The sequence below is a fragment of the Rattus norvegicus genome, chromosome 7, assembly GCF_021556685.1.
Source record: "Rattus norvegicus strain SHRSP/BbbUtx chromosome 7, alternate assembly SHRSP_T2T, whole genome shotgun sequence".
Classification (NCBI taxonomy): Eukaryota; Metazoa; Chordata; class Mammalia; order Rodentia; family Muridae; genus Rattus; species Rattus norvegicus.
Genome location: NC_141540.1, coordinates 39,731,413 through 39,749,451, shown reverse-complemented (window position 1 = coordinate 39,749,451; position 18,039 = coordinate 39,731,413). Strand labels below are relative to the sequence as shown.

The 18,039-nt window shown below is 48.6% G+C and overlaps 1 protein-coding gene across 21 annotated transcripts in view; it reads left to right on the top strand.

Moving 5' to 3' along the window:
• The first annotated feature begins 1,267 nt into the window (after positions 1–1,267).
• The window catches only part of Socs2 (suppressor of cytokine signaling 2), a 52,927-nt gene continuing 36,155 nt past the window's right edge, over positions 1,268–18,039 (top strand). For 12 of the 21 annotated variants that reach the window (XR_015624405.1, XR_015624409.1, XR_015624415.1 and 9 more), the window contains exons 1-3: positions 1,268–1,455; positions 2,871–3,231; positions 4,919–5,370. Coding sequence is in view for 9 of the 21 variants with exons in the window: in XM_087559318.1 (XP_087415444.1) it covers positions 3,093–3,231; positions 4,919–5,370 (591 nt within the window). In the remaining 12 variants the exon portion in view is untranslated. 21 annotated transcript variants of the gene reach the window in all.

The following is an 18,039-nucleotide window of genomic DNA, read 5'->3' as shown; positions in this document are numbered from 1 at the left end:
ACCAGACAAGGCTTGGAAGCCGCGCCTCCCCACAACCTCTCCTGGCCTCCCTTGCCCAACTTCCCCAAAGTCACAGCTTCAACTAAAAGTGGCCATTGACCTTTCAAGCTTTTGAGCAGTGATGCAACAGAATAGTATTTCAAAGAAAAATGGTTATCGAAATTTTGAATCAGGTTTTCCCATGAGTGTTATTTTTTGTTTGTTTTTCTGTAAAAAAAAAAAGTAGGTCACATTCAAAGTGGGTCACGTTTCAGGGGCTAGTGTGACTGGATGCAGGCTGGGAGGCTAGGGGGCCTCTTACAGAGTGGGAGGTGAGGGTCCCAAGAGGAAGGAAGTACTGGGATCAATCCGAATTCCGGGTCCATGGCTTTCAGGGAACTACAAGGACAAACGCACCAGGCCTGTCACCCCGTACCCCACCGGGGCACAGGAAAGGGCATCTCCTCTGTAGGCCCAGTAGGTGGCCAGGTTGGGTCTCCGGAAGGACGAGCAGGAATTGAGCTGAGGAGGAAAGGAGGAGCTCGGCAAGGCTGGTGCAGGGGACTACGGGTCAGAGCTCCAGGGGAAGGGATTGAGAGCACTCTGTGCAGCTTTAAGGAGGCGCTCAGCAACACTCGCTCTTGACCTTCTAGGATGCTGGCGGAGGGGACAGCCTCTGGTTCGCTCCCTGAGGTCCCCGGGACTGGTGGTCGACCTGGGCACTGGCCTGCTAGCTAGGGTTCTGGGTGTCTTAGGGAGGGAGGGACCGATTTCTGAGCCCCGCCTCTTCCCCCCCCCCCCAACGCCGGTCCCGCACCCGGTACAGAGGAGAGGAGGGTCGCGTCTGGCAGGCGCACTAGAGTGTGGATGGCTAGCATAAAGGTCCCCTCCTCCATGGTGACTGGGGAGAAGAGGGGCTAACTGCTATTCGTAGGACCAAGGAGCTCAGCTGATGCGGACAGGGGCCAGTACTGTCCGCTTAATAGGCATTGGCTGGGGACTTCTCCTTGTCCCCCGAGGTGCAGGGTCAGAGGAGGGCGGAGTCGCAGGCTTCCACACCGCAGTCACCGGTACCCGCAACGGCTCTCAAACCGGCTCCCTTGAAGCCTGCGCATTAGCGCCGGGGCCTCTTTAAAGCGCTGGCGGGGGCTGCGGTCACGTGAGGCGGATTCCTGGAAAGTTCCTGGAAAGCGGCCTCCGCAGCGGCCGGGCGGGGCGCGAGGGGCGGGAGGCGGGGGAGCGAGGGAGGCGCGTCGGGCTGGGAAGTCGCGCGCACACTCTGCTCCGGGGACAGACGTTTAACTCTTGCCAAGTCTCGCCGCCTTTGCGGCTCGCGGGCCTTGGGCTTCTCCCCTGAAGCATGAGCCTTTCCTCCGGCAGCCGCCAACGCTGCGCGGATCGCGGACAGTGCGCGCCGGGGCTCCAGGCGCGCGGCCTCAAGATCCCTTGCGCCCGGAGCCCGGAAGCTTGCGGCAGGTACCGCTCGCGAAGCCCGAAGGTTCCGCCCGGGGGACAGTGGCCAGGGAGGGCGGCGGGGTGCGAGCACGGGAGCGGCGGACTGTCTGGGCTTCCGCAGTTTAGGACGCCCCAGGAGAGTTCAAGTCAGGGCTCTGTCCCATCCGGACTCAACTGCCTCCTCTCCCGGGTTCCTTCTCGGTGTCGGGAAATCTTCGGAGCACCCCCATTCCCCAACAACTGTTATCCAAATTTATAATCCTAATAACCTGATCTCCCGCTCCTCCCCGCCAGCCTCCGCCCTTGCTCCCCCACCCCACCCCTACTCTTTCGCCCATCTCCGCCGCGGCTGGAGGGAAACCCGGCACTGGCGAGCAGGGGTGTCAGCCTGGGGCGGAGAGGGGGGACGCTAGGCGACGATCCTTGGGATTTTTGTCTGCCTTTGGCGCAGAAAAATACGGCTGCTCCTACTGAGCGCAGAGCCGGTTGCATCCCTAGGCATCTCGTTCCACAAATAAAACGTCACTCGGGGAACTCAGACGGACACCCCTCCTCGCCCCCCGGCTCCCCCGCCCCGTGTCCGCTGGGGAGGCTGCCTGGTGCGGAGGCGGCAGTCGCCGTGGCGGAGGTAAGCCCTCAGTCCCAGTTGATGGCATAGCCCGCTGCGCTCGCTGCTGCGGGCTCAGTCCCGGCCTCATTTGGAGCTCCGGCGGGGGCTGCACGCTCAGGCCGATTCCTCGACAGCGCCCGCGGTGGCAGCTGCTGGAGCGGCGGTCCGTGTTTTGGAGCGACCGCCGCTGCGCCCCCCGTCCGTCCTCATCCGGAGCGTGCTCCGGGAAGCGGCAGGAGTGGGGGCGAGGCCGCCTGTGAGGCGGGGATGCAGCGGCTGGCGCACCGCTAGCGCACCGCAGCACCCTCGGCTGGCGACCCAGGAGCCCTGCGGCGCTTTAGGGCGTGGAACCAGGTTTTGCCGGATGCATCCTCCCCTAGGGCCCTGGGGCTGCTGGAAATGTAGGATGGAAATGCCAAGTGCAGAGAACTGCCCTGTTCTTTGTGTTTATTGTTTTTTTCCCGGCGACTTGCCCGTGACGAAGGCCTATCCGGACCCGCAGGTGACTGACTGTTTCCTAAGCTGCCTGAGTGTGATTCCTGCACACAGTTCTTGGGCGGGAAAACACCTTGTTTACTCTCATCCTGTCTCTGTCCTCACCCCTCCACTCAGGCCAACTTCAGTATCTTGGATCTCTGCCCTTTTTACCGGTCTTTCCCCCAGAGTTGGGCAGGGCGTTAGCTGGATGCTCGGGGTTAAATGGTACAGAAGCACACAGGCGGAGGAGTCCCTGGGATTTTCCACGTGTCTGTTTACCCACCCCCACCTCGGCCGTAGGGGTCCAGTCCAGACTGACCCAATCTCTGCCGCATTTGTTTCTTCACAGGCGATCTGTGGGTGACCGTGTCTGCGAGAGACTTTGCCATACCATTTTGCGGGAATTTGGAGAGAAACAACCAGCTGCTTCCAGTCCCCTCCCCCTCCGCCACCATTTCGGACACCCCGCACAGACTCGTTTTGGGGTACCCTGTGACTTCCAGGAAGCACGCGAGGTCCTTTGGCCCCAGCTCGGGCGACCACCTGTCTTGGACGTGTTGACTCATCTCCCATGACCCTGCGGTGCCTGGAGCCCTCTGGGAATGGCGCGGACAGGACACGGAGCCAGTGGGGGACAGCGGGGTCGCCGGAGGATCAGTCCCCGGAGGCGGCGCGTCTGGCGAAGGCCCTGCGTGAGCTCAGTCAAACAGGTAGGGAGCGGACTACTGGCGAAGAGTGCGAAACGGGGCGACCCTATCCCCACCCTACTCAAGGCGGTGGCGGAGAGCGCGGCTGGGACGCGGGCCCAGGTGGGGAGCACTGAAAGCGATGGAACTATGTCTCATCGCGTCCGGTCCCGGCTCTGGGGCTCGGGAACCGCAGAGAGGGATGCCCGGATCTTAGGTGACCACAGAATGAAAGTGACCGAGGCTTGGGCGAGGGCGGGGAGCGTGCTGGGCTCCTTGGAAATGCTCTCCCAGAGTGGTGGAGCCTAGGCTGCTTTCAGCCGGGACTCGGGCTCGCACCCGCGTGGGAGAAAAGCAGCCAGCGGCTCCCTTAACGCCGGGTACGCGGGCGGCCAGTGGGCTCTGCTGCCTCCTGTCTGTGCTGCGAGTGCTCCCGGGAGCAGCCGCCGATGCCTGCCGCAACCCGGGATGATGGCAGCCAAGTTCTGACTGAGACCTACAGACTGTATGGATCGCAGCTGCGGGGGTAGCCTGGTCGAGTGCAGCTTCCTGCATCTGAAAGCAAAGAAGAGAAAATTATATTTTCTCCTATTAGTTCGAAAACAATTTGGGTCTTAAAAATCTGACTTCTGAAAACTTAACTTTGAGGCAAGACAACTTTTGGTAGCAGTAGATCTTGGGAAAGAAAAAAAAAGTTCTAGTCTTTCCTTTCAGCCCTGGGCTTTCCTCAGGAAAGTTTCCCGGTAATATTTTGTGATTTTGTGTGTGTGTGTGGGGGGGATGTGTGTGGGGGAGAGCTGTCGGTTGAAATAGGGGGCACTTTGTTCAAAGTTATTAAACGAAGTATCTTGAGTTATTTTTGTAAGTGAAATGCAGAACATAGTCAAGACGGATCAAATGGAGATTTCAGAGGACAGGGGTTATAATACAGTTTGAACCAGGGCAAAGTCCAAAAGAATATAGTGAAGACTGTAAACTAAGAGCACCAGGGCTTGGTCTTCCCCAGAAACTTAGGTAGTTGTAATCAAGCAGTCCACAGTAGTGCCTTCTAGGGCTTCGAACAGAGGCTAAACATTACAATTTTTTCGGGGGTCGGGTCAGGGGGCTACTGGTCAGTCAAAAAAGTTGCTTTTTTTTTTTTAATTATGACTGTTAATGAGTTCTCCACTTTCTCCCCTAACTTCTAATTTAGTTCTAATTTACTTAGGTTTTTGTCTCAGTTAAACTGTACTGAAATTATCTCTCTTTTTTCTCAGCCAATATGTCTGTCATATCGCACAAGTTACTTTGGCTCAGAAGAAAACTGTAACATAATTTAAAGAAAAGCTACAGAAAAATCATTTAAAAAGAAAAAAATGGTTTACTGTTGTGCCTAGGATGGACTTAAGTTTTTATTAAATAAAAAAAGATTCGTGGTAGGCCTTGGCATAAACTTTCACTCACAGGCTTTAAAAAAAAAAAAGGTATAACAAGGGAAATTAGTTGAGCATGGTGGTGCAGGCCTTTACATCCCAGGACTTGGGAGATGAATGCCAATATTATCCTTGGCTACAAAGTAAAACTGAGGCCAGCCTGTGCCACAGGAGGCCCCGGTCTCAAACCAAACAACTAGGAAAACGACTGCCAAGTACAGGCCCTATTCTAAAAATTCTCATAATAACTATTTCGCTTTCTCTTCTTTTTCTTTTTTGAATGAAAACAAAAACCCCAGGATGGTACTGGGGAAGTATGACTGTTAATGAAGCCAAAGAGAAATTAAAAGAGGCGCCAGAAGGAACTTTCTTGATTAGAGATAGCTCCCACTCAGACTACCTATTAACCATATCTGTTAAGACATCAGCCGGGCCGACTAACCTGCGGATTGAGTACCAAGACGGGAAATTCAGATTGGATTCTATCATATGTGTCAAGTCCAAGCTTAAGCAGTTTGACAGCGTGGTTCATCTGATTGACTACTACGTTCAGATGTGCAAGGACAAACGGACAGGCCCTGAAGCCCCCCGGAATGGGACTGTTCACCTTTACCTGACCAAACCTCTGTATACATCAGCACCGACGCTGCAGCACTTCTGCCGACTCAGCATTAACAAGTGTACCGGTACCATCCGGGGACTACCTTTACCAACAAGACTGAAAGATTACTTGGAAGAGTATAAATTCCAGGTATAAGTATTTCTCTCTCTCTCTCTCTTTTTTTTTTTTTTTAAATGAATGCCTCATATAGAGTATCACCGAATGCAGCTATGTAAAAGAGAAAACCCGGAGGCCCTCCTCTGGGTAACCATGCAGAATTCTTTCTCAAGCAAGGTTGAGCTCAGTCTAATTTAAAGGTGTGAAGACGTAGCTAGGTATTTTTAAAGTCCCCCTTAGGCAGTTTCAGCCGATTGATGCTTTCTTTCCTATGGCTGTTCAAGACCAAATTGGCCCCTTTTAAATGGAAAGCAAGATGTCCCAAGGGAAGGCAAGAGAATAACCCTGTCAGAACTACTTACTTGCCTTTTTTTTTTTTTTTTTTTGGTTCTTTTTTTCGGAGCTGGGGACCGAACCCAGGGCCTTGTGCTTCCTAGGTAAGCGCTCTACCACTGAGCTAAATCCCCAGCCCCCCCCCCTTTTTTTAACCCCACCCTGGGTGCCTGTGCACTGGGTCAGAAGTCCAAGCACCATAGGAGAGAAAGACTTCCATGTGGATAAGGAGGGAGGAAAAGACCCTGGCTGACCCAGGCTCCAGCTCCATTTCTCGGTGCCTGGTGGTCAGTCTGTGCTAGAACAAGTTATAGTTTGCATCCCGACGTATCTAGTAGGAGTTCCGTTAGGCCGGTCATGCTTGTATTTATCCCTTGTTTTATGCAATTAATCAAATCAACCAAAAAAAAAAAAAAGCCCATCACCATGAGATCCTGTATTTGTCTTTTTTACTACATGTATGAACTCCCCCGTGAATGAGTACTGTAGTCATCTATTTCAAGGCAGCCTTACTTTAGAAACATTTCAAACTGGTGCAAACAGGAAAGACTTCTCTCTTTTCCTTTAAGGCTAAAGACAAGAATGTCACGCTACACAGGTGCAACTCAATCCTCGAAAACAAAAACAAAAACAAAACGAAAACCAATGCAGACAGAGACATTTTACCCCTCGGCGTAGCTGTGAGTCCTAACCTATTGCCATGACATTTTGGACATGGCTTTAGAACTTTCCAAGTTGTCCTTGAATTGTCTGACCATGGACATCAACAGCTGCCTCCCTTCTACCATGTAGAATACTATGACTTACTCTTCTTCCAGATATAGGGGGGTACCTGCCTGTTTTTCAAAGTGTTTATTTACTGCTGTTACTCTTTGACTAGGATGTATTAAATAAAAACAAACCTGATTTTTACAAGTTGCACTCATTACTTTGAGTTGTAGATGTACCTTTCCATGCTAATAAAAGGTTGGCCATAAAACCTCCTATCAAGCGAAATGAACGAAGCAAATCAGCGCAGGGTAGAACATTAACTCGCTCACCTCCAAACTGGACCCGCACCTGCTCTACGTGTTTTAGAAAGCACGGTTTACAAGCTAGGAATTGTCAAGACAGCCTGGTCGTGTCCAGGTCGGATGGGCATAACCCTCGTGCCTTGTGGGATTTCAAAAGGAATGGTTTAGAAGTGATAGAAATTATGTCAGCGTCTGAGCTTTAACAAGTTGGACAGACACAATATTCCACGAAAAAACGACAAGTTCTGCGGCCGTCTTTCCTCGGCCACACGGCAATGTGCGTGGAGTCTGGAGTCTAGACACTATTCCTGTCACCCTTGACATCTTTCCTGGATGGCTGCAGGCTCCAGTGTGCAGGGTGAAATGAGAACCTGGGGTATCGTGTGCACACCCTGAGTGAATAGAGGATTGTAAAAGCCAGAGTAATAGGACTTGCTTCTCACCTATCTCACCTTGCAGTTTTTGAAATCCCCAGTTTTATACCTGGAGGGAAACATTAATCTCATCCAAACTGGAAGATTTGCTGGGCGTAGCTTTGGGAGAGCCTGCTATTTAAAATAGAGCGAACTCTGCTGGGCGATGGGGCACTAATGTTCCCATCAGGGTACTTAGATTGACTTTTTCCGAATCTCCCTTTTGCACACCGACGGTTCTCTGGTAGAATGCTTAACTCCTGGGGAAACTCTCACAGAATCGGTAGCAAGGGGCTTTGTGGAATCCCTTTACAGGTCTCTTGCCATTCCTCAGATACTGGGAGTGAGGAGGTAGTCACTTGTGCTGTGGAGTTAGGATAAGCTCTATAGTATTGCATTCAGTGGCCTGCAGGTGGGGGGAGGCCCGGATTGACTGCATCAGTCTGTGAAACAGATCACCTTATCTTCTGATTCTGATGGCAAGGAAGGCGATAAGCATCAGGGCATAGGTTTTTTTTTTTTTTTTTTTGCTTTATAGTTTTTAATATTTATTTATTGAGTTCCTTGTGTGCCAGCTTCTGACTTTTTCCATATTATCTCATTTGATCTTTGTAAGGACCAAAAGAGCAAAGTACAGTATTTATAGGAAGTGAGTATTTCCACACCGATCCAGTTAACAAGTTAGAGCAGGCTGTAATAGCAGCCCTCAGCCCTTTTACTGTTGCTTCAACCAGACGAGTACTAATTAGTGTTGCGCTCTTTCTCTCTCTCTTTTAAAACGTTCACAAGAAGTGATTTCTTGGTGCCTGTGTGTGTGTGTGTGTGTGTGTGTGTGTGTGTGTGTGTGTACCCGCATGTGCCATGTCATATATGTGGGGGGTGGAGCACAACTTTCGGAAGTCCATTCTCCTTTCACTGTGTGGGTTCCAGGGATTGGACCTCAGGCTTTACCAGCAAGCACCCTTACCCACTGAGACATCTTGCCAGTCCTCTAGTCAGTCTTGCCAATGGCTTTTTTCTTGAAGACCCCTGAAAGGGGAGCTCACAATAAGTGGCAAAGGGGCAGGGTGAAGAGGGGGAATGAGAGTTTGCCCCTTTACGGGGTGGCTGCTAAATGATTAGAGTTATCACCTGTTGGCCCAAGGTATCCTCAACAGAGGCTGGAGAAGTTTCAGTGTTGTTTTTTGTTGTCTATGCGGGGGGGGGGGTGGGTGGGGTGGGAGGGTGAGGGGATTGGGGGGCGGGTGGGGGGTATGTGGGGGATGTGTGGTGTGAAGCATTAGTAAGGATACTTAGTATTACTCTTCTGATTGTTGCGGTTCTTGTGGGATGTCTTGTGCAGGATTTGTATATCCACCCCCCACCCCCCATCCCCCACCCCCAGCCCCGACTTAAATGACTGCTATGAGTTTCTGTTCGGGAGCCAGCAGAGGTGAAGGACTTGTCATCCCCTCTACAGTGGTCATGACATCTGCCTTCTTAGGGACAGGGACCCTGGCTTGTGTGAGCTTGGAGGTCATGCTTTGTGTTGTCAGTATGAAAGTCTGACTTCATCGTAGTTACGTAATCCAAATAGGTGACAGGAAGGGACTGACTGTTGGTTGCTCCACACGGTTTATTTTCTTGGGAAGACTTTCCCCTGCTTTTAGAAAATTGTACCCTGCTTGGCGGGGAGGGTAGGAGACAGAGACGTCATGAAGTAATCCAAGGGATGGAATGTCCCAAGAGCAGACTGTGCCCTTCTGGTTGTGGGTTTGGGCACAGGGCAGGAGGGGGTGAGTGGCTGTGGTTCTAACAGCTGGGCTGAAGCCTCGCTGGCTCCCAGAAGTCCTGTCCATCTTCTGGGCCTCCCAGTGAAAGAATGTGGCTCTGGGCCTGTCATTCCCTCAGAGGCCCCGCATTCGTCCTCCTCATCCAGTTAACTCCCTAGAATCCCGGAGTTTGGAACACACTGTTTGGGTCACTCTGCTCAGGTCCTTTATATTAACCAGAACATTTCAGACTCGGGGATTAGAGATCATCTGCCTGTGCCGTGGCCAGCAAATGGGCAGCATCCAAACACAGCTTAGGTCCCGTATCAGCAGAAGCTCCACCATTCTTCTGTCCTTGGTTAAAACCACCCGCACTCTGAAGTTTGCTGCAGTTAATGTAACTCAAAACTGCCTTCCCCTGACATACAAAAATCAGGCTTCTGAATCTCGCCACACTAGGATACTTTTAATCCTTGGCTCCTTCTGCCCGCACTCTCCAGAATTACCCCCCATGTTTTGATCTACTGTTGAGTGTAGAGATCTGTATTAATTGGAATTTCTTGGGTTTTTGTTTGCTTTTTTTTTTTTTTTTTTTTTTGTAGTTTTGGAGCTTGAACATAGGACTTTCTTTCCTCATGCTTGGCAAGCATCCTACTGCTGAGCCACATCTCCAGTCCATTTTAATGTCTCGAATCTGTTTGCTGTTTTGAGACCGCAGTCCTCCTGTCAGTCCTCCCGTCAGTCCTCCCGTCCTTGCTGAGTGGTGATCTCAGGACACCTCTGCCAGATATAGCCCGCACATGGCCATGGCGCCCAGACTGTCTGCTCTCCTGTGCTTGCCTACCAGTGGAGTCAGTTTTGGCTTTTGTCTCCTCTTACACACAGGTAGCTCCTGCCTTCCTTTTTTATTCCCTTCCCATGATGTGATGCTGTCGTTTTAGCCTATTAGAGAAGTCCTTGGTGGCTCTATTAGGGGCCAGTGAAGGATGGGAACTCTCGTCTACTTGAATTAGGTAAATTGACAGATTTAGGGTCCTTGGGATTAAATCTGTTTCTCTTTAGGTCTCTTCAGGATTTAAAAACCAAAACCAGGTCCCACCACTTCTTTTTCACCACTTTCTTTCTTTTTTTTTTAACTTGTTTATTTAAAGTGCCATAGGCTCCTTTCTAGGCTCTGCTCTGTTGAGAAGGAAGAAAGAGAGCCCTTCTTCAGCTTTGGTCCTCTCATCCTCCTCAGCTGCCTTTTAAGATTTTCTCCAGTTCTCCCTCTCTGTGGTTTCAGAGTAAAGCTGCCTCACCTCTCGCTCAGCCCAAGTGACAGCCGTCGCTAGAGTCAGCCTCTAAAAGCCCCGTTTTGTCCCAAATGCTTGGCTAGCAGGTCAACTGAAGCAGAGGCATTGTCGTCCTTCTTACCCTGTCCTCGGCTCTGTCCACAAGGGAGGTCTGATCTGCCAAGTCTGACAGGGGACTCACTTCAATAAACATTTACTGAGCCATAAAAATAAAACTGCTTTTATAGACAACTCTCACTTTGAACTCCATTCTTCACTTTAGAGAGAACGGCGCTGCCCCAGAGCAGGAGCGGTTTGTGATGGATTATATAGCTCTTCTGTGGCCTCATCTCAGCGAGGAACAGAGGGAAGGGAGGCTCAAGCCAGCGTCTCGGTGCGAGCTAAGAAAATAACACCAGCTGCTTTCTTCTTCTGTTTCAGCCTAAGTTCCTCCCAGAGAGCCCCTCCGCTGTGGCGAAACGAGACATATTTGCTAGTTAGATCATCACAGGACTTCATAGATTTTTTTTTTCCTAGACTGTCCCAGTTTCCAGCCATGTTAAGATAAAAAGATAGCCTTTTGCCAAACGGTTTTCCCCTTCTGTTATTTTGGCAGCCCTTTTCCTGTTTAGATTCTGATCTTGTGTCGCTGTGATCTTTCTCCGCCTTTCAGGAAAACCCTCCCCGTGTTGTTTCTGCCCAGGGAAGTTGTTTTCCCACATTGACTTTCGTCACCCCGATGATGAATTGATGAACCGAGCTCCTTTAGGTAGTAGACTTGATTGTGTGGGATTGGTCAGAAAGTGCGTTCACGTTTCGTGCTCTATTTACTTACCTGCTCTCCATTATCTATAAAGGGCGGGCAGAGTGTGGTCAGACAAAGCCTCTGCTTCCTCTCCGTTCATTCTCACTTACTGGAACCACTGTCAGGAAAACGGCTTCTTATCAATATTATTTAAGGATATTGAAGGCAATAAACGGGTTGGGGGAAGTAAAGGGATGAAGTCCCACCGGCATGGTGAGGGGCTTTCCCGAGTCTGTCGTTAGGTACACAGAGCTCTCCCAAGACTATGACCAGTTTACTTCTATCACCGTTTGTACCAGTCCTGGTTCTTAAGGTGGGGTAGGCCTGAGCAGTTTTAGGGAAAAAAATTCTTCTAAGACAGGGTCTTAGCTATCTTAGACCCGAAACCCACTGCATAGCTAAGGGTTATCCTGAACTCTGAAACTCCCCCTGCCTCCGTCTTTCAACTGCTGGCATCACATGTGTCTGTATCGAGTCTGGTTAATGCAGTGCGAGGGAGCGAAACCAGGGCTTCCTGTGGTCCAGGCAAGTTCTTGACCAAGTGAGCTACTTTTCCAGAAACTGGCAACCATTTTATTCAAAATCGTGTCCCACTTTTCTACTGGGGAATGCTACCTTTTCCTGGTGGACCAGGCACGTTCTCATTCAGCATCTTTTAATCATGCTTTACCGTGTCATCTGTTGAGTTCAGAGTTGGGGAGAATGAATATCCTTCAAGTCTTTATTTTCTTAAAGATATATTTTTTGTATGTGTGTATGTAATATATGTGTGTCGTCTGTGTGTCTGTGTGTAGGTACCCAGAAAATGCCAGAAGAGGATGTTGGATTATGGGTGTGAGTTGCCATGTGGGTGTCGGGAATTGAGCTCAGGTCCTCCGGAAGAGCAGTAAATGCTCATGGTGTCTGAGCCATATCTCCTGTCCCCATCCACAAAGTCTTGGGACCCAGGTCTAAAAAGCCAAGGTTTTTTTAACCTATTATATTCATTTATTGCATAACCACCCCTCCCCCTCCCCTGCATTCTCCCCACCCTGGCAACATTTATTGGGTACCTGTTATATTATCCATAGGGAACCCAGAGAAGTCATACTCTTCCTTTAGCAGAGGCCCTTTTACCTTGTGGGAAGAGATGGAGAAGACCAGATTCAAATTTATTCAATAGTTCGGTCTGTCTCGAGCCCCCTGGCACCACTGTGTTTAATCTCCACAACAGCCAGGACCTTAACAGACTCCCTTTATCAAAAATAAAACAGAAGCTTGAAGTTGGAAAACGTAACGCCCAGCAATACTGCCCAACGACTAGGAGTTGTACCTGTTCAGATAACTACGGCAGGAAACGCAGCTATGAGAGTCACTGTGAGGACAGGTACCCTGCCCCAGCCTCTGGGCAGACACCATTCATCTACGGAAGGAGTCTTCAGATGGACTAGAGAGGAAGACCTTTTGGTCATGGGGTTGAAGAAGGTAGAGAAAAGGCTTATGGGATGTGCTGTTGGAGAATGAGTTGGAACCGACCTTGTCTTGATAGAACTGTTAGGTGTGTCTTGTCGGGTACAGAAACTGATAAAAAGCTTCCCCCTCCCCAGAGTTCTCCAACAGGATTTCTTTATTCTTAGCAGATAATTACTGTACACAGTAAGGGGTTCTCTATGACGTTTAAACCTATATATATATATATATATATATATGTGTGTGTGTGTGTGTGTGTGTGTGTGTGTGTGTGTGTGTGTGTGTGTGTGTGTATACACATATATATAATATACTCAGTCATATGCACTCCTCTCCCCTTAGTCTAATAAAACACTCCTTAAAGGAGAGAACTGACTTAGGCTTGTGTTGTGTTTGTCTTTCCGGAATCCCTGGGTGGGGGTCCTTAGAGGCTGGAGAGTGAGGGGCTAGTGGAAGGCAGGCAGGCAGGAAGTGGGTGCCTGAGAGGAGTGGAGAGGCAGACAGGATGTTCAAGTTTGTCATCGCACTCAGATTGGTCCCAGAACTTGGAGCTCCGGGTCTGGAAGCTTTCCATTTGATACCAGCTTCTACTCTGGGCGAGTTGAGCCCACTCTGCACTTTCAGGAAGAGGGGGAAGAGTGGCACAGTGGGTGCCATTCTGACCTGGGAATGGAAAGAGACTATTTCTAGTTGCTTTGTCTTGGACCAAACCCTGAGCTGCTTAGTAAAATGTTGAGCTTGCCAGGCTGATGTCTCCAGTTAATCCCTCTCAGGAAGTTGTTCTCAGCTGTGAGCACATCACAGGGAGGGAGGAGACACGAGAGGCTAACTCCATATCTTGTTGGGGTCTCAGGCTGACTTATGTTTTAATGTGGATTTTGCCTCTATGCTATCACAGACTCTGGTTTATGTGGGGGGAAAAATTCTCTCTATCCTAAATATTTTTTTTTTCCTTTTCACGGTCAGAGTCAGTAGACTTTTTTGTATGGTAAAAGGAATTTTATGTTGTTTTCTGAGCTTTGGATCTTTGGCTCTATACAGAGTATAGACTCGGGGTTTTAGATCTTGGGTGTGATGGAGAAGGCTCTGCTGTATGCCTGATGTTAGTTTACTAACCCTCGGGATGAATTTCCATCACCCAGGGGCCCAGATGATTGTCCTTGCTGCTCTCGTCCGGCCTCTTGGGAAACTGTGGGCAAAGCATAATTTCTCCATTCATAAATTATTCTAGGGGTTGGGGATTTAGCTCAGTGGTAGAGTGCTTGCCTAGGAAGCGCAAGGCCCTGGGTTCGGTCCCCAGCTCCGAAAAAAAGAACCAAAAAAAAAAAATTATTCTAACTTTTGACTGGTGGTCTTTGAGCTCTGTGTTCCCTCCTCAAGCAATTTATTACAAAAGTTACAATTTGTTACAAAATACCACCACCACCCGGGAGTAAGGTATTAAGGAGATTCTTAGACTCTTTCGTAAAAACTAAAAGAATTGCTCCTTTTCCTTATCAGCAACCTCTGGGCTTTGTCCCTGGGTTTTACCACAGAGCCACCATCCCAGTCTCCACACTGAAAACAGTTTTGAACTTGAACTCTCCCTTACTTCCTATGGGTGCTGGGAAGCAAACTGTGGCCCCCGTCCTCTGCAAAAGAGCAGCAAGTGCTCTTAGCCACGGAGCCATCTCTGTAGCCCTTAAGCATCTTTTGTACTTGGTGTTCTACTCCGGCCTTGATCAAGTGATACTTTGTTTCAGCCTCCTGAGCCGCTGGGACTATAGATATGTACTGTCCTGTATGGTTCCTCCTGAATCTGTCTTAAAGCAGGGGTACCCACTTCTGCTCTTGACACCTGCATGACTTTGGTGCCCTTTGCTCCCAGCAAGGAAGAGTCAGGTTGGAATGTACTTGCTAACCTGATAGAAATGGCAGCTGGTAGAGCCTTCCGGGCTTTTTTCATGGACTGAGCTTTGCAACTGGAAGTTAGTCACCATGAGAGTGAGTTGTAAGTTTGGCTTTCTCTGCACACTCACCTCATCTATTTTCTTTATAAGTCACCTACACTAGGGCTGTCTGTCAAGCCGGTAGAAAATAGACACAGCAGTCAGGGGGAGCATCTTCGTGGCCTGTCCGCATCAGATCACTTAGCCTGACAATAGCTAAAAGCTCATGGAGAATCAGGTTGAAGTTGTGTTGGGTAGGATGTAGCATTCGTTGTGTTCAAAGCCTGGGAGTAAGGCAGCAATTCCAAAACAGACCAACTCTCGGGTTCCCAAAGGACTGGGAAAAAAAAAATTACTAACACCAGGCATCGATTACAGTTGCTAGTCGCCACGTATGACCTCCCCAAGGGCACACAGCAAACTGCTGAGCTCGACTTTAGAGATCGAGAAGGCTGAAGTTTAGTAAGATCAGATTATTAAAACCAGAGAGCCGGGATTTGAGTTCAAAACTGTCTGACTTCAAAAACAAAATCTACGACTTTATTCTCTCTTCTCTTTTTCTTAGTGCGCTTACTCTATACCTTTGCTCAGTGCTGTACGGCAGAACAATGTGGTTAATATTTCGCATGTTAATTTTAAAATGGCATGAGTCTGCCTGATGTCTAGGTACAGTATTGTTAGTATTCTACTGGATCTGTCGAAACCCCGAGCACCGACTCTAGAAGATTCTCTTTTGTAATTTCTGCCCCCTCCTTTTTTTTTTCTTTTTTTCGGAGCTGGGGACCGAACCCAGGGCCTTGCGCATGCTAGGCAAGCGCTCTACCACTGAGCTAAATCCCCAAACCCACCCCCCATTTTTTTTAACTTTTCCCATTGCCAGTGTAACGAGGTTCCATCCTCTCTTCTCTTTCTCTTTTTCTTTTTTCTTCTTCTTTTTGGAGGTAAATTCTACGAAGGATGCTGTCTCTGTTGTATTGCTGTGCAATGACGCCATGACCAGGCAACTCTTTTAAAGGGCTTGCTTACAGTTTCAGAGTTTTAGTCCTATTATCGTGATATTGGGGAGCATGGTGGCGCACAGGCAGGCATGGCCCAGGAGAACTTTACATCCTGACCCACAGGCAGTGGGAAGAAACCTCTAAGCTCACTCCCCAGCCACACACCTCTTCCAACAAGATGCATACTCCAAGGACGCCACACAATAGCCCAAGTGGGGAAACGAACTTGCAAATGTATGAGGCTACCGGGATTGGGGGCGGGGTGTGTGTATGTGGGTGTGTGTGTGTGCATATGTATGTATGTAGTCTCATTCAAACCAACGTGGGCATATGGCCTAATAGGCTGGGGTCTGCTGCAAAACAAACAGCCGGAATGCTTGATGGCTTAAACGATTCCTACCCCTCTGAATCTGTCGGGTCAACAGCCAGGCTAATCACTCCAAACCCCAATCTGATGAACTAGCCACCCATTGGATGACTCTGGAATGCTGAGCCAATGGGAAACGAGAACTCAGAACATTTCCCAGCAGGACCCACACTTACCAAAACCTCAACTGCTCTCAGCCTGTAGGCTAGATTGCTGTAAGATGGCGTCCCCCTCCCCCACCGCCAACCATAAGGGGGTAGGCAGTGTGATCCTCTCTTGTCTCTGCAAGGCGGAAACAAATGGTGAATGAATGGTCTTCACCACCACACACACTGAGCCACAAGCCGGACAGCCTTCTTTTTCTCCAGCACGCGGTTTAAATTAGTCCTGGGTGACTTTGCAGGACATACACGGATTCCTTAGTTGTGTCCCTGTCTTCCCTTTGGTTTTGCAGGTAGCGAAAGTCATTTGTGAGCAAAAGGAAAAGGTCTGAGGTGGAACTGTGCATTGAAGCTGAGCTCTCAGTAGCATCTTGCTGGCTTCTCACCTTGTTGAAATGAATCCTGTTTTTCTACAGTGTGAATATTTCAACATGAATAAATCATATGCCCATTCACTTTCAGTATTTACTCTTTTACCCAATTTACCTAATGCTGAATAATATCCTTCCTTCCTTCTTTCCTTCCTTCCTTCCTTCCTTCCTTCCTTCCTTCCTTCCTCCCTTCTACAAGTTTTCTTTCTTTTTTTAGACATGGGTTTCATTTGGCACAGGCTTACTTGCTATGTAGCTGAAGCTGGTCTTGAACTCATGACCTTTGTCTTTAATTCCGAAGTGCTGGGATTATAGGCATCTTTAACTATGCCCAACCTTTTTTTTTTTTTTTTTTTTAATCAATTTTCAACCAAACATGAAACTTTTTAGGCACATTACAGCTGCAATGGACTTTTTTTTTTTTTTTAATGATAGAGTGATAGCTAATCACTGATATTAAACTGCTTTTGTAGGAACTGCATTCTAATTCTCAACAACTGCGTTCTCCACTGTCTTCCTCTACAGAAAGCAGCCATCTAACCGAATAACATGCTGTGTCTTAGCAGACAGCAATCCTCCTCTGAACGCTCAGATTGCTAGGTCTGACTAAATATACGTATTATATAGCAGAATCCAGGTTTTCTTCAGTGCTACCTCTCAGGTTTTATATACTAACCTGGGTTGAAAACTTTCACATTACTGATTTTTCTCCCTCTTCATATTTCTCTTTCTCACTTGTTAATTTAGTTAGATATTTTATCCATGTGACTCACACAGTCAGCCCACAAATATTTACTAAACATATACTTGGCCCATGCACAAGACAGGGTCCTAGGGAAAATTTAAAGAACACTGTCTGTCTTTAAGCAAATCATAGTTCCACAATTACAGGATAGGTCCTGCCCCCATCTTTGAGGGATGAGCTGGAAGATTCCAGGGGAGTGGCATGGTGTGCCTTCCGGTTCCTCACGCTGTGGAGACCCCCGACCATAAGATTAATTCATTACAACTGCATCACTGTAATTTCACTACTGTTATGAATCGTCATGTAAATATCTCTGCTTTGATGGTCTTAGGTGATTCCTGTGGAAGGATTGTTTGGCCTCCACCACCACTACCACCACCACCAAGAGGTCACACCCCACAGTCTGAGAACTTCTGCTTGAAGTCTCTCTCTCTCTCCCTCTCTCTCTCTCTCTCTCTCTCTCTCTCTCTCTCTCTCTCTCTCTCACACACACACACACACACACACACACACACACTCCTATAAGAAGGTTTCACTTATAAATAGACATAGTATAATATTAACAATGGCTAAGAATAAAATAGAATTCATTATCGATATTTTCATGATTGATTTTTTCAGACCAGTCAATCGTGGACCAATGAAGCTGAGGGAAAATGAAGTGTGGGCCGATGGGAGTACTGGATAATACCTCTTAATCTGTAGGTGTTAACCCATGCAATTAGACAACACAAATAAAGGATACTTTTTAGAAGGCTGTAATTGTACTGACCACACACAAGGTTGTCTCCTCCTCTTTGCCTCCCAGACAACAGGGGTTTGGTATAAGTGTTGCATTAATTACTTATCACTCCTCAAATCACCCCCACCCACCTGCCCCACCCCACTGGTGGTGCATGTTGCTCACAACCATGTTGCTCAAACACACACACACACACACACACACACACACACACACACGCACGCGCGCGCGCCCTTTTATTTTAATATGCCTTAAACAGGCAATGGCCGGGCCACTCTCAAACTTCAACATTGCTAAGGCCCTGCCCCCACATTCCTGAATTATTACGTATTAAAATCTAAATTCCATTTTTAGA